Source organism: Calonectris borealis, chromosome 2, assembly GCF_964195595.1.
Source record: "Calonectris borealis chromosome 2, bCalBor7.hap1.2, whole genome shotgun sequence".
In the NCBI taxonomy this organism is placed as follows: Eukaryota; Metazoa; Chordata; class Aves; order Procellariiformes; family Procellariidae; genus Calonectris; species Calonectris borealis.
The window spans coordinates 25885202-25900903 of record NC_134313.1 but is presented as its reverse complement, the minus strand read 5'-3'; the positions used below and the strand labels follow the sequence as shown (position 1 = coordinate 25900903).

Genomic DNA, 15702 nt, shown 5'->3' with positions numbered 1-15702 from the left:
TAGAATTTCACAGGAGTGTGAAGTGCAATTCATTCAGAGATTGGGATTTTTGTTAGTAAATTGCATGAAGAATACTGCTTTCAGGGCTTTATTGGGTTCCATGGGTATTTTTGTATTATGTTGTTCTATAAATTTTGAGTGTTAGCATAGGCTAATATTAGCCCACTACTTTAATTTTTTTTTTAGATAGATTTTCTTAGTTATAGAAGCTGATTATGGCAACAAAACTGATGTGCAGGCAAGAAGAGTCAGAACTTTACTGCAACACGGGCTCTTTTTTTCTCCCCCCCTCCCCCCACCCTTTTGTAGGACACTGAAGAACTGGATAGAGAAGCTGGAGATGAATTTCAGGAGGATACCTCAAAAGTTCAACCACAGCAGGAAATAGCTTTTTCTCTGAAGACCATAAGTACTAGTGAACCAGCTAAGGTAGGGATACAAAATTGGGTTTATGTTACAATTTCTGATTTGGAAGTGCTCAAAGTCCATTGAAACGTTAATATGTGTAGGTAAGGTTACAGTAAGAATACTGCTTCAGGCTATATGTTTATGAATATAAAGGTGATTGAAAAGTTGAATTTTAGATATAGGTCAGTTACAAGTTTTAAAAAGGATGTCTGCTCTGAAAAGCAGTATCTTCTAAATCAGTAGCCACTTTCATGACTGTCAAGTTATTTTCTTGCTTGAATATTAAAGCAATAGTTTAACTAAGAACTAATAGGTCTGAGCCCAAGACTAATAGCATATTTTACTGTTTCACTGCAAAAGAGTGAAGTGTTACTAACTTACTATATTCTGACTTAAATGCAGTCTAAATTTGATTTTTAATGGCTGTGCTCAGCTTAATGTTAATGACTGAATAAGAAAAGTTTTTATTTGAACTAATTCACAAACTGTTTGCTTCAGCTCACAGTTGAAACAAATATTCTACAGAATGCAAGCTCTCTTTAATCTTTCTCCAGCTAGCAGCTTTTTTAGATACTGTTATACTACAAGCATCACATTGTAGGAAGAAGTAAAGTATTTAAAGTTTCTAATGGTATTGGTTTTATGTTCCATAAAGAGTGAACAATACCAGCAAGACAGCAGTTTGGTACCACAGAATATCTGCCAGAATATTGAGTTTTACTTTTTAATTGCTAAGCATTTGTTTTATAAAGATAACAAGGTCTTAAGATTCAAATGAAAATATTAGAATGGAATCTTTTACGAGAGGTTGCAGGTCACCAAAGAAAAAGTACGGAAAGTGTTTATTGAGAACATGTGCCTTGAAAAGCACATTCGGACATACTTTTAGCTTATTCTAAATATCCTACATCGAATTATGTAGTTTAGGTTCAGTTCAACCTTTATTCAAGGTGAGCAACAGCTACCTATTCTGACTAGTGCAAAGTTGTTTTTTGTGGGGTCTTTTGAAGCTGTATCTGAAAAAAGACATCTGCCTGTGTGTGCAAGTGGCTTTGTTCCTGGCAGTGTGTGTTTTTTAAAAAACTTAAAAGCAAATACATGGTTTTGTGTTGGAGGCCATAATTGAAAATGTGTAGACAGAAGACTCATATTTGGGTTGTGACATCAAGGTGGGTTTTTTGACGTCTAGCAAGAGGATGTACTTTTGGTGCATCCCAAAAGGCTAGCTTTTGCTTTTTAGAAATCTAAATTGATTTGAGAAATACTTTTCAGGTACATGTAATGATTCTTCTGATCTGCAGTTAGATTTCCACACCCCCCGGCCCCAGGTGTTGGCACTGCCAAAATATCAGCCCAGTTTCAGTAGACTTTAGAATCATAGAATCATTAAGGTTGGAAAAGACCTCTAAGATCATCGTGTCCAACCGTCAACCCAACACACAATGCCCACTACACCATGTCCCTAAGGGCCTCATCTACACGTTTTTTAAATACTTCCAGGGATGGTGACTCCACCACTTCCCTGGGCAGCCTGTTCCAAGGCCTGACCACTCTTTCAGTAAAGAAATTTCTCCTAATGTCCAATCTAAACCTCCTTTGGCGGAACTTGAGGCCATTTCCTCTCGTCCTATCGCTGGTTACTTGGCAGAAGAGACCAACACCCACCTCGCTACAACCTCCTTTCAGGTAGTTGTAGAGCGCGATGAGGTCTCCCCTCAGCCTCCTCTTCTCCAGGCTAAACAGTCCCAGTTCCCTCAGCCGCTCCTCATAAGACTTGTGCTCCAGGCCTTTCACCAGCTTCGTTGCCCTCCTCTGGACACGCTCCAGCACCTCCATGTCCTTCTTGTAGTGAGGGGCCCAAAACTGAACACAGTATTCGAGGTGCGGCCTCACCAGTGCCGAGTACAGGGGCACGATCACCTCCCTACTCCTGCTGGCCACACTCTCTCTGATACAGGCCAGGATGCCATTGGCCTTCTTGGCCACCTGGGCACACTGCCGGCTCATGTTCAGATGGCTGTCAATCAGCACCCCCAGGTCCTTTTCCTCTGGGCAGCTTTCCAGCCACTCTTCCCCAAGCCTGTAGCGTTGCCTGGGGTTGTTGTGGCCGAAGTGCAGGACCCGGCACTTGGCCTTGTTGAACCTCATCCAGTTGGCCTCGGCCCATCGATCCAGCCTGTCCAGGTCCCTCTGCAGAGCCTTCCTACCCTCCAGCGGATCAACACTCCCGCCCAACTTGGTGTCGTCTGCAAACTTACTGAGGGATCACTCGATCCCCTCGTCCAGATCGCTGATAAAGATATTGAACTGGACCGGCCCCAGTACTTTGCTCAATTGGTTAGTGTTTAAAACTATTCACAGCTTCCTAGGTGATTTGATGGCTTCAGCTCTGATGTAGACCTACACTGTGCACTATTTTGGGGGCTTGAGTGCTCCTGTTATTGTTGGGTCTTAAATTCAGTCTGTTCATTTATGTGCCTATGTATAACTGTGTTAGTCAGTGGCGGTTTTGTGAAACAAGACATAGTCTGTATTAAACTTGGTGTGGGGGCAAAGGACAAACAAAACTATTACTAACAACATTCTCCAGAAGTTAGTTGGACTTGATAAAGGACAATTTGTGAATTGTTGTATCTGACAATGCAGATGGTCTGTCAGTCTTTATCAAGTCTCCTTGCCATCAGATTTGGCTTCATTGTAATTTCACACATGCAGAGATGCCTTCTGATGTTGTTTGACTTGGCTGTTCCAAAAAGTTTTAGAAACAGTCTGTGACTGATGTGTGAAATGGATGACTTAAGATTCCAAGGTAGGTAATCTAGTCTTGAGCAAATGCTCCAAAACATGACAACGAAATATGAGGAAAAATAAACTGAGTACAAATAAGTTGTTATCCAGAATATCCTCATAAAGACCAGTAACAGCTGAATGTTGAACACTTCTGATTTTTATCTGGTGATGATATTTTTCTCATATTATACATTGGGCTGCATGGAAACCTTTGGCATTTTATCAGCAGGCACAGGTTTTAAATGAAGAGATATTTTTGGAAATCCTTAATTTGTAACAGTTTCACAAGTCACTACTTCATTAATAAATTGTAGAATTATGCATATAACTATTTATATTATCAAATAGGCTTTTATTGTTTCAGGTTTCCTTTCTGAACTGATTTGTTAATACAGAATATCCTAGTGAAGAGTAGTACCCAATTCTTAATTTTTGGTATTGCCATCCACTTCCCCTCATCCAAAATTCACACAGAAGTATGGTATTTGGAAAAATGTCCAGATAATGCTGTATGTACCTGTATTGTTACATTTGCAGTAATACTGCATGCTTTAATATTCAAGCTGCAATTATGCCATTTAAATCTTAATTGAGTTGCTTTACCCACAGGCGGAGAGTGACTCTGTCCTAACAAAACTATGATACCACCTGAATCAATTACCTTGCACAACTGGGAGCTTTAAATCCTCCTCCTGTTTTAGAAGCCACATCCATTTTGTTAGAGTTCACGTATTTACGTAGCTGATGATTGCTAACTGTTAGACAACATTAGAATGGGCTAAACTTGGAAATCCTGTAGGATGGGAGTTCATTTTATCAGCATGGTTGATATTAAAAAAAAAAATTCAAGATTACCATATTTTCAGTAGATTAAGAGAAATATTGCAATTATAGTTATTAAAAAAACTTGTTTCAGTTGATGTGTAAGGGCACAGCAAACTCCTCTATTCATAAAAGGTTAGAGAACTACTACTCTCTAAATTCATGTGTTGTTTTTTTTAATCAAAGCTGTTTAACTTCTTGCTCAGTATGATATGATTAAAAAGAAAAGTAAAAAAGTGTATCTTTTTGCTTTTTTGTATCTTCTGACTAAATTTTTGAGATGCTTACATTACAGTCATGGAAACAGTACAAATTGGTGACTATAATATAGGATTTGTGTACATTCACATCAAGGACTGGATGTAGACTTCACTAGTTTGTGACAGTTCCGGGTCCTGGCTGTTGTGGCACAACTACAGCCATGACTTCTTAATAACATCCTAAAGTTTGGGGTTTATTGCTTGACTGAGGCACTGTTTTCTAATACACTCTTACTTGAAGCCTTTTGTCAGTAGGTCACCTGCTGTGGGTTCATACGTTTTTTTTTATGTTCTGACTTTCCTATTGGAATGTTAAAATGTTTTTTGCATTTTGACTTCTGTTTTACTGTACTTTAATTCCAGTAAGTGCTACACAGTAAGCTATGGTTACATCTTGTCTCTGTAGTGGGAACTTTCAAAATAAACTGGATAATTGCAAAATACTAGGAGTATCTTTTACTTGGCAGTTATTCCTACAGTAGTTTCCACTGAAATACTTTCTGACTGCTTTCGAAATATCTGTTACTCTAATATAAGCGTACAGAGTGTCTTGAGCAGTTGATAAGAATGACTGCAAATGCTTTCTAAATATTATAAAAGTTTGGTTTATTTTGGCTTTTGAGTTGCGTATTTGGACCTATACAGCTTGCCTGTTTGCCTTGCAACCAAATGCATATGTTTCACCATCTTGCATCTCTTCTGAATATGTATTGTAGAATCTTTTTAGGATCTTACTGATTTTTAGATTGTTCTCCCTTTCTTTGCATGTCATGTATTTAAGAATTCATTTGTGTGGTTTATCTTTGCTTGTATGCAACTAAAAGTTTTGGCACTAGATGGCAGTCATAGTCTTGAAACCTTGATTTAAAATGTGGAAGGATTTTAATATTGGGTTAATTTTTCAATGCCATCTTTCCAGCAGCTGCTAAGTATACTGCCAAAATAACACCATATAAGAGTGTTTTACCGTTATATGAATTAATAAACTTTTGGAAACTTTTTTTTGTTTTTCAAATAGCCTGAGGAGGCTCCTTCGCTTGCTGTTTCTACTGTTGAGCCATCTGTAATTGTATCAGAAAGCGATTCTGACAAGACTGCTTCCCAAGTGCCACAGATGCTGCAAGAGACAGATGTTTCTAGTCCCAATATTAAGCAAAACAGTGTGCCTCCTCCACAGAGTAAGTATCTCTCAGTACAATTCATTCGGGTGTACTTTTTCCCCAGAGAGCATATATAGTTAGAGTGCTTTGCCCTGAGTTTAGAGTGCTGTATCAGGTATTTATGTATTTCATTTATATATCTTGCCATATTTTAGCTTTCATTGAAGTACTTTGACAAATGTGTTTTCACCGTGAGGAAAAACTAGCTTCGTATGCTTGAATGACTGAAAATGTCTGTTGGCCTTGTCCAGTCCTTAACAGACGTTTGGACATACTCTTCACCATCAGGACTGGATCCTCCATGCTATGACTAAGTAGTTCTGCCAACACTGTTTCAAAGCCCTGCTTGCAAGACTTCAGTGGAACAGATGGGTACTAACATAGCAGTTGACAGGATGATTAGCTACCAGAAACTTGGGAAAAAAATACAAGCAATTCAATTTTCAACTTACTGCGGTTTTTTTGACTTCTCAACTTAGCTCATTAACATCTTTTTCCATATGCTTCCATGAAATGTAGTAATCATAAAGGAAAACAGTTGCTAATATGGGAGTAGAAAGATATTGGGTGATGCACTTATTTTTGTGGTAGTCTAACAGCACATACATCGGGCTGAACTACTGCAGGTACATTGCTTTTTAAAAATATGCTGTGCCCAGAGATGTCAAACGTGTCCTCTGTTGTACTTAGCAAAAATGCTTGTACTGAAGTACTCACCCAGTAAGACAGAAAAATTAGAAGGGAAGTCAGGACGTGAAAGGCATTGCTTTTTTTTTTAAAAAAAAAAAAAGTTGTTTGAATTAGACTTTTTAATGAGATTAATAAATACTGACATTTCGTAAGAAGGTCCTGGCTAAGTGTTGAAGTACTAAACCAGTTTTTAATGACTGCAGAAGAAACTAGACCATTTCATAATATTAGTCTCATTCAGCTGCACTAATTGGCTTCTTGGTTTTGAATATATTAAACAACAGAATCTTTGAAGTCAATGTGTCAGCTTACAACTTGTTCTGGTTCTAAAATATAAAGGCGTTTGTGACTGATTCATGCCTCAGAGATTGAAAGAACATCTCTTATGTTCAGCATATACAATATTTTATCTGATTTACCACTTCTGGCAGCCAGTATGTTTTAAGGCAATCTGTTTTAATAAGATAACATAGTGCTGCTTTATTTGATTATGGACTCCATGTAATCACATCTTTATGTAGTTCGTTATTTTTAAAAATACTCTTCTGACCTGTCACTTATATTTAGTGGTTAAAAACAGTGTAATCTGATAAAAGTGAACAATTAATGTCAATTGTGTACATGTACATTATTTCCAGTTAGCCAAAAAATAGTAATGACCCTACTGTAAATAATACATCTACAAAATGAATTACCTTCGTTGTGTATCAATTGTTGTATTTGTGGTATAAAAAAATAGGTTTAAATTAGCAAATGATGCACTTCAAATGAGGCTATTTGGGAGAAGCAGGTAAGTATAACTCTCCTTCAGAAATCATGCTAGTTGATTGTTCTGAATTACTTCATGATAATATGGGGTGTACTATCCAAGATTTTAAAAGTCAATTCTGTGTAAACTTTCTCAGTCCTAACACTGTAGTTATGTTTTGTTTTTAGCAAAGTCTGAAGAAAGCTGGGAATCCCCCAAACAAGTTAAAAAGAAGAAAAAAGCAAGAAGGGAAACGTGAACTTCCTGAGATGGACATGTGTTGCTGAATACTGTCATGAAGATTATGCTGTTTATGCAATAATTTGTGAACATGTACAGAATTTTATATAAATTTCAAACAATTTTTAAAAACAGAACTGCTGTGAACACAAACATCTTTAAAGAGGAATCAAAGGAAAGTGACTTTATGATATAGCAAACAGAACATGCTACATTTGAAAGACATTCTGAAGAGTCTGTTTTTCCAATTTTTGGAGAGAGATCTTAACTAAAAAAAACTGGTTTTACAACACAGTGCCCTGTTTACAACAGATTATACTCTCATCTACAGCTGCGGTTAAAAGATGAATTTCAAGGAAGGGTTTTCTGTAAAAATAATTGTCTGTACAATAGTGGGTGTTTCTTGCCTCTCTTATGAGTGATGCATTAGAAGCACAGAATGTCAACCATTTGAATTTGTTTCATGCCTAAATCAAAGTGCTTTGATTAAATACATAATCTGCCATATCTTTACAGTAAGTTGGTTAGCAAGTCTGCTAGCTATTACAGGAATCACAAGTGCAAATCATTAACCATTTGTACAGTCAGATCTTCATGGTTTATTATATGAAGTTAACACAATAAAACTGCTTTGGGTTAAAAGTTTGAGAATGTGATTTGAAACTTGAGTATGGTTCATGAAGTTATTTTTGATAATGTCTATTACCTTACTTGAATTGTTGAAGATAACAGTATATTTTTAAGAATGCAGTAATGTGCATAAAATTGGTTTTCTCCTTCATTCCCTACAGTTTTTGGTTGATTCAGACTCCCATCTAAAACTGTATCCTTTCAACTTTCAAACTTATGGAATGAACTTAAATCAAACGTTCCCTTCACTTAACACTTCTTAACTTGCCATACCCAATTCTGTTCTGCCATACCCAGTTCTGTTCTATTCTCTATTACCAAAACTCCGAAGAAAGCAAAGCAAACCTTTTTCACTCACAAATTATTTGGGATTTCAAAGATCTGTTGGAGAACTGGAGTGGCTTCAGACAGCTTTAATTGACATTGTCAAGACCAGTTATCAGGAACACATTTTTTTACTGCCTTAACCTGTAGTATGTAGAATGTGTCTAGACTTCTGGACAGGAGTTAGTGTTTTTATATAAAAAAAATAAAAATTCATGCAAGTATAGCAGTTGTAAAATAAAGACCATTTCCCGCTTGAAACTGTTAATTAAAATGGTGTTTAAGATGTGTTGTCATTTTCAGGCACTGTGTAATTACATGGTATCAAACTGGCAGATGTGTTTGTGTCTGTAAGGTGCATGCTCAGCCATGTACACTGTAAATAGCCTTTAAAAAAATTTGTTTGATAAGGATGGTAATTAACATCACCTGGTAAATTCAGTTAGAGAAGAGCCAAGATTTTTTTTAAATGATTGACTTCTGGTTTTGTGGCACAAACAGAATTGTTAACAGCTGTAACACATGGTACTGATAAACAATCTTGTACTCTTTACTGTACTTGACTGCAGTTCTAATAAATGGATACTAACTTGCACAGGTATTAACCCCTGTATATCAGGAACATGTGACACTCTAAATTGATTTGTTAAAATAAATTGAGCATATTGACAGTATTGATTTATTTACTGGGAGGGAGTAATGCCTGAGACTGATATCTGTCAAGACTCATGTAAAATAAATTTAGCACTGAAGTACAGCTTTTCAAGGAGTATCTTAAGGCAAACACAAAAATAGGATATTACAAAATCATGCAGAGTACTTTGCATGTAAATATTATTTTAATTTTACTTGTCTTCTTCATAGTAAAGGTTAAAAAGAATACCTTTTGAATTCAGGTTTGTAATGTATGTCCAAAATGTCTGTTTCCAATCTGTATGTTTTGCTACGAGCCTCTCCTGTAGAAAATACAAAGATTTTATGTAATGAGAGAGCCCCCAAGGGCTTTCACTGCATAAATCTTTTTTTTTCCCCTCTTGAAGATAAAATTGGTGATATTTCTGGCTTAGTAAGCTCTAGCTCTTGAATAGCTTGTCATTCTGGAAAAAAGCAAACTAGCTAACAATATAGGAACCCTGCTAATTAACTGCTGCTACTAAGCAGGATCATATAAATACATAGCCTTCCTTTCAAAATGTTGTTACCTATTTAGCAGCACCTCTTACTGTTTTCTTAATGTGCTGTTTCAACATCTTAGAAAGCGAAACTTGCTTTATTTGACATTCATTAAAGAGGTAGTAACTGTATAGCATATTGTCTATAAATAGAAACTTGGTTATCTATGTACTGTCAGTTTCTATGACTCAAGCAGTGGTTAGTCTTAATGATACACTGAATCCAGACTTTGGTACTTGGATAGAAAGAGAAAACACCATTTAAAGAAACGTAATCTTTTTTCTTTTTTTCCTTTTTTTTTGTTGTTGAATGCATGGAATGGTTTCATAAATCCAGTATGTTGGGTTTTTCTAAATACTCTGGAATTATTTGTATGCGTAATTTAAACTTGTGATGATGTGTAATTGGATAGTCATGGCATATTTTTATTTTGTGGGAAGGGAAAGGTGTACAGAATTCATATGTGCTTGTTACGAAGGTAACAACTGTGCATTGGTTTGGAGGGGGGTGAAAACTGTATTTCTGATGCCCTTTTAGAAGTCTAAAGAAAAAAGTGCAAGAGAAAAGCACTACTTTAATATTTACTAAGAAAGAATGTACATATTAAAAACATTTCAAACTTTATAGAAATACTTCTAGTACTGTTGTGTTGTAACTGAATTGTATCTCACTGGAAACTGCCTTACTCATAGTTCCTAGCCATGGGATTGTCCTGTGAATAAGGCTTTTGAAAAGTGCAGACATCAGAATACATGGCTTAAGCAGACTTTCAGCTATTATTAATCATAGTTGTTTTGCCTTTAAATGACTCAAGTTGGTCACCAGTCAAGATTTCAGTTGTTAAAAAAAAAAAAATGCAAGTCTCTTGCAGCCACTTGTACCTGTGAGTCTCCTTCTGGTGACCACTGAGTACCAATGAAGTTTCAGTTTCCAGGCCAGTACTGAAAGATTTCTTCATTGTTCTGCTGTAAATAGAAGAAAAAAAAAACACTAAAAAATGGAATTACTTCTTAAAAGATACTGCTAAAATTATTTTACTGTTAAAATTCCAAGTGAATTGCTTCCATTTAAGAACTAAAAGCACCGGTTGAGTCAATTTGGATGGGGAGAAGGGCCAGGATGGGCTGCGTGGCCAATAGTTCTTACCCTGAAAGTAGTGCGGTATCACCACGGATTTTATTCCCTGCAGGACTAACAGAACTGCTCTTAGTTCGGATGGATGTTGGGAACGAAGTGGGAGAACTCGTATTTTATCAGATAGGCTGGGGTGGGGGGGTGGAATTATTGTTTCCTGTACTCTATAGCATGTTGCTGTTAATGGTTCACAGACTGTTCCTACTGAAACTTGGTTGGATTGCTAAAATTGTCTGGTCTCCATATTGGGTCCCTTCAGTTTATGAAACTATTGAACTTGTGTTCTTTTAAATATCTGGTTAGTTGTACCAAGCTGAAGGTTTCTGGTACACTGAAAATCAGTTTCTTTACTGAAACTATGATGTCTTTAATTTTGGTGTATTCTGGAAAGGAAAATTGCATTTAAAACTCCTAACATGAAACTACTGATTTCAGGGTTTCATACAATGCTCTTAAAAAAACACGCTTAGGAACATCTGCAGCTCAAAGCAAGTACATTTTCTATCCTAACTGCAGCAGCAAGTGACCTCTTAACTTGGCTCAGTATTTTTAATTCAGTCCATGGCAGAGGGTAAGTCATGGACCACTCGGCACCGGATCACCACAATGAACTCGTAAAACTGACTAGTTCAGGATGGCTCACTGTTTTCTCACGGATAGCAAGTCTTCTACACACACAGTGTTTCCCACTTAGCTGTTCAATAGGCTCTGACTTGGAGTTAAGTCATTCCTTATTTCAAATATCTGATGAAGTATAAACCAAATACTTTGTTACCGAAAGCTTTGTTTTCCAAGGCCATTCTGACTAAGGCTGCCACAGCTGTTTTTTCATGACTCTACTATTTCCTTGACCATCCTTATCTACGCAGCTAACAAGCGAAGTCATGCCTTGAGCTACGCTTGCAAGTGAAGCTCTGGATGGGAGATAACTTCTCTCTGATGTGATACTGTAACTTGGACTCTCTCACTCTTGGACAGCCAGGCTTTAATGTGTCCTCTGAAGAGGCATGCTGGACTGGAGAGCCGTGTCTTTCTGAGCCTGTTAGCTAAAAGAATAGGAGCTGTATCAGCTGATGGTCCCTTTGCTGTTGAGGGGCTGAGGGGCTGGGTGTATATCCAAGGAGATGTACAAGCTGTGCTTCTGCTCTCAGAAGTCTCCGAAGGCATTGTGAAAGATTGGTAACTTTGCATTTTTCACCCATACATGTAGGCAGCTATTGTATGTGGAAAATATCTGCAGCCATGTCTGAAATTACTATAGAATGAGTTCTCTCAAGAAGTTGCCATCATTGCAAGTTCAGATCTGACCCAAATCCAGTCCTTACATGAGCAGAGTGCAATCGTATGTGAAATCAATTTGATGGCCCCTTATGGTTTATAATCTCTGGTTACTAAAAAGAAGGCAACATCTTTCTGAAGGGGAAAGAGGCAATCCTGAAGCTGTCATTACAATTTACAAAGAGCTACCGGCTGGATTCTAGATTGGCTGCAAGAGTTAAATCATCCTGATTTAAAGTTATCTTATTTATAGCTCAAATTAATTAATTTTCCACTTTTAGTTAGTTAGCTAGTTTGCTAATGAACAGCTATGTTGAATTTCCTATTTGTATATATTGTGATTAGGTATTTCCTTAAACTTTTCTTCATTGCCTTGAAAACCAAGAGAATTGCCTTACAAAAGGCTGAGAGGAGCTCAGGCTGCTCAGTTCCTCTGAGCCCCCTCGCCTTTTTTTTTTCATTTGATCTGCACACACAAACTCCTGAAAGGCTCCCAAATGTAGTTGTTCCAATGTCAACCGCTATTGCTTTGTGCTTGTCTAGGAAAAGAAGCTGCTTGAAATAGGTGATACTCCATGTGTCCATAATAATCCATGCCTTGGGAGCTGAGGTGTTTCAGGGATCTAGCACACGCTGAAACTCTTGTTTTCTTCATTCTCATTTCATCTTTTAGTTCCTCATCTTGCTTATTCAAAACTGGAAGGCAAGCTACGATGGCTGGCAAGGTAATCTCTTCCTGACTAAGCTTGAAGTATCCTAACATCAAATTGTAATTGGCAAAACTATTTCTGCAGCAATAATGTTTTCCTTAAAGCTTCCCTTTATCCAATCTCAGAAAAAGAAAAAAAAAAAAAGAGAAAAAAAAAACCACCAACAAACCTCTTAAGATTACTTTTTGGAACTCTGCTCCAGAAGAGTTGGAAGACCATAAGTGTTCCTCATGCAGACACCTGTTTTGCCAGGTAACCCAGTGATGAGTCCTCCTCTGTGCCCAGTGAGTTTGGAGCTGTATGTTGTGCCTTAACTGAGGGACTATGAAATCTCTAGAAGGTATCTCAGACTAAACATAAAAAACGGATTTACATGTGAATGAAGTGAGATTTCTTTTTTTTTTTTTTTTTAAAAAAAAAGCCATACTTAAGCTGGGCGGTTATGCTTCCATATTGTTTGAATGCAGTAAAATTATGAACAGAATACACAGACTACTACAAAATTACACATGACTGCTACCTGCTTCCATATGTGTTTGGATTTTTTCTGTGGTATGCATAAAACATGTCTCAATAGTTGTATTTTCTGTCAGTCAAATCCTGCATGGACTTTTCAAGGTGGTTTTCTCCAGACGTTTGGATGAGCGTTTGGGAGGTCCATGCGTTCTCCTTCAAAGACTGTACTGCTTTAGACTAATGCAGTGTTGGACAGTGTCCTTTTCATAACCACCAAGAGAGTTTAGATGCTTCTGAATGACAGAAGAATGTAATCCATCAGTATTTACTTCTCTGATAATATGGGGGGAAAAAAACCTATAAATTCAGTGAAACAGAGGCTGTAGTCTTGGCCCAACTGAGTTTTGCCGGGTGCAGTTTAGGACTGGGCAGCTACCTCAGGTGCCTATTTCAAGTGACCTGTCTGTTACAAGCAACCTGCCGTGCTAGCATCATCTTTCACTTGACTCTCGAGCTATTTTGTCCCAGTTTTGCATCTTAGTTACACTGGCTTGTCTGCAAAGCTACTCTTTCAAGTTCTTTGAAACTTTTTCAGATAAATCTTTCTCTCCATGCTTGCAGCACGGTCTGAGTGGCCGCTGCAAGAAGAACCAAACCTGAGGTTGTACGGCGACTCCTGCGCTCTTGCAGACCAACCGGCCAACGCCCTACAGCAGCGGTGCCGTTTGCCCGCGCCTGCCCTGCCGGCCTGGCTCGCCTCCAGAAGTGCAAGTGCAGCTGGTAAACAACGCCAAGGCTGCGGTGGCACTTGAGAGGTGTCCTTACTCCAGCTGGCTCTCCAGTATTTCTGCTGTAAGTCAAGTCTGTAGCCTGCATAGAGTAGGGTTAATATTGGTGTTACTTTAAGTATGAGACTTTCACAATTGACTTTATCATGGGGGTGGAGGGGGGGGTCCCCCTTCATAGATCTCTTTCTTTTTTTTTTCTGTCACTGTCATGCCTGGCTGATAATTTTTAAAAATTTTAAAGATCTTAATCAAACTAGAGATTTGAAATATTTTCTTCCTTTTTGTTGGAATTCTTTTCTGCAGTTTCCAGGGACAGAGGTTCAAAGAGCTGTCTGCTCCAAACTACTGTGATGATTTAAAAAAAAAAAAAAAAAAAAAAAAGAAAAGGGAAAATCTGTCTTTTTAATAAGCAAAAATAATGTTACTCAGATTTGACCTAGGGATTGAACACTTTTGAACAATGGTAGTAGTAAAATATATTTAAGTGCTTTTCTGGAGTGGGCTCAGGATGCTCAGCACTTGGTAGAACTGAACTGGAAAATCAATACTGTGCTACTTTATATTCATATACTATAGAGATGCAGTTCAAAGTCATCCAAGTCATGCAGCCTGCCGTTAACTGTGGAACTTCTTTACGATGTTTTAAGAGTGTGTCTTTTACTGCGAGTCCTTAGTAGGCATGCAGAACAACAGATTTAGTGATTGTTTTTGTAATGAGTAAAACACTTTATCTTGTACTGCCTTGAATATAAGAAACACTTTGTAGACTATGACAGAGACGCATAATTGAAGGGTTCCAAAGCCTGCCATGCCGGTTACTGAAAGGGGCAGGTTTTACATACCCAAGGATTGCCATGTGTTTTGGATTTCTGCAGTCACATCATGCAAATGATGTGGAAAAACTTGGTCAGAAGTCATGTGTGTCACATCAGAAAATAGTTTTTTGCCTGCTCGCTTCCAGGCAGAACATCTGTCGTGCAGCACAAGGTCAACGTGTGGAAGCAGGATCTCAAGTGCTTCACTTTGCATTAATAACTCCATCACTAAAAATTTTGACTTTGTGCTAGTATGCCGCTGGGATTCATCGCTCTGTGCTGCCAGAGAACATCATGCTGGAACGCATTTTCTTATGTAAGGACTTAATGTAATGTTAGCACCTCTTGAGAGCACCACACATCTTTCACAGAGTGTTTTACTTCTGCTTTGTGTTGCTACTGTGTGGAGGACATGATACAGTTTGAGGCTTTAAACTCTTTAGACTTAATCATTCCAAATATTTCTTGAGCAGTCTGCCTCAAAGAAGGTATTTTGACAAGTTAACTGGGAGAAGAATTCCTAGCTGCAAATTCTGTTCTTTATTTATGGCAAACCGGTGGCTCAGCCCTGCTCCAGATGAAGTGAGCTATCAGCAGGGTGTTCTGCCAGAGCTTTAAGGATGTCTCCATCAGCAGTGGTAAAAACTCTCAGCGAGGGGTGCTGACTACCTTGCAAATATGAAGGTGTCCTATGTGGCAGTTAAGTGCCTGTAAAGTCGGATGCTGAGAAGCTGGCAGTGTTAGGTACTTCACTACAAGAGTGTGCAATAAGGAAGCTGCAGGATGCATAGTAATGGCATTGTACTGTTACATACCTACTGACTTGCCCCACCAAATTTGATTTAATTTCAGAGCACTATCAGAATCGCTTTAAACATTGACTGAATGAGATGCTGAGTTAGTACAAAATAGGAGGTGCTGCTCTCCAAAGTGGCAAATGTGTATCATTCTGGTCTGCAGAGATGGGGTTTCCGTATGCCATGCCTAAGCCACTTCTATTCCAAAGGTTTGTACGTAGATGTTTGACACTAAATGAGTTGCAACAGAGATGATGAGTTAGAATTGCGTGTTATTGCAATTAAACTTTCTCTGTGCTTTTACCAGTCCATTACTGAATACCAGCGTGAGTTGGGAGATCTCTGCAATGTTGGCTCGATCAGGATTTCCCAAAGTCGCTTCAGACATGTTCAGATGTGCATGCCTATAAAATGCTTTACAGTCACAACACAGTAATACACTTTACATTGATAATTTATAGTGGGACACACAGCAGAAA

General features: G+C 38.0%; 1 protein-coding gene across 5 annotated transcripts in view; it reads left to right on the top strand.

The window, feature by feature from the left end:
• MTDH (metadherin) overlaps positions 1 to 9875 on the top strand; it is a 35954-nt gene extending 26079 nt beyond the window's left edge. For 3 of the 5 annotated variants that reach the window (XM_075141405.1, XM_075141408.1, XM_075141406.1), the window contains 3 exons: positions 310 to 429; positions 5299 to 5458; positions 7067 to 9875. In XM_075141405.1, coding sequence (XP_074997506.1) covers positions 310 to 429; positions 5299 to 5458; positions 7067 to 7137 — 351 coding nt within the window. In that variant the 3' untranslated portion in view covers positions 7138 to 9875. Of the gene's footprint in view, positions 1 to 309; positions 430 to 5298; positions 5459 to 5595; positions 6067 to 7066 lie in introns of all 5 variants that reach the window. The other 2 variants (XR_012672292.1, XM_075141407.1) reach the window with 2 other exon arrangements.
• Positions 9876 to 15702: the final 5827 nt, after the last annotated feature.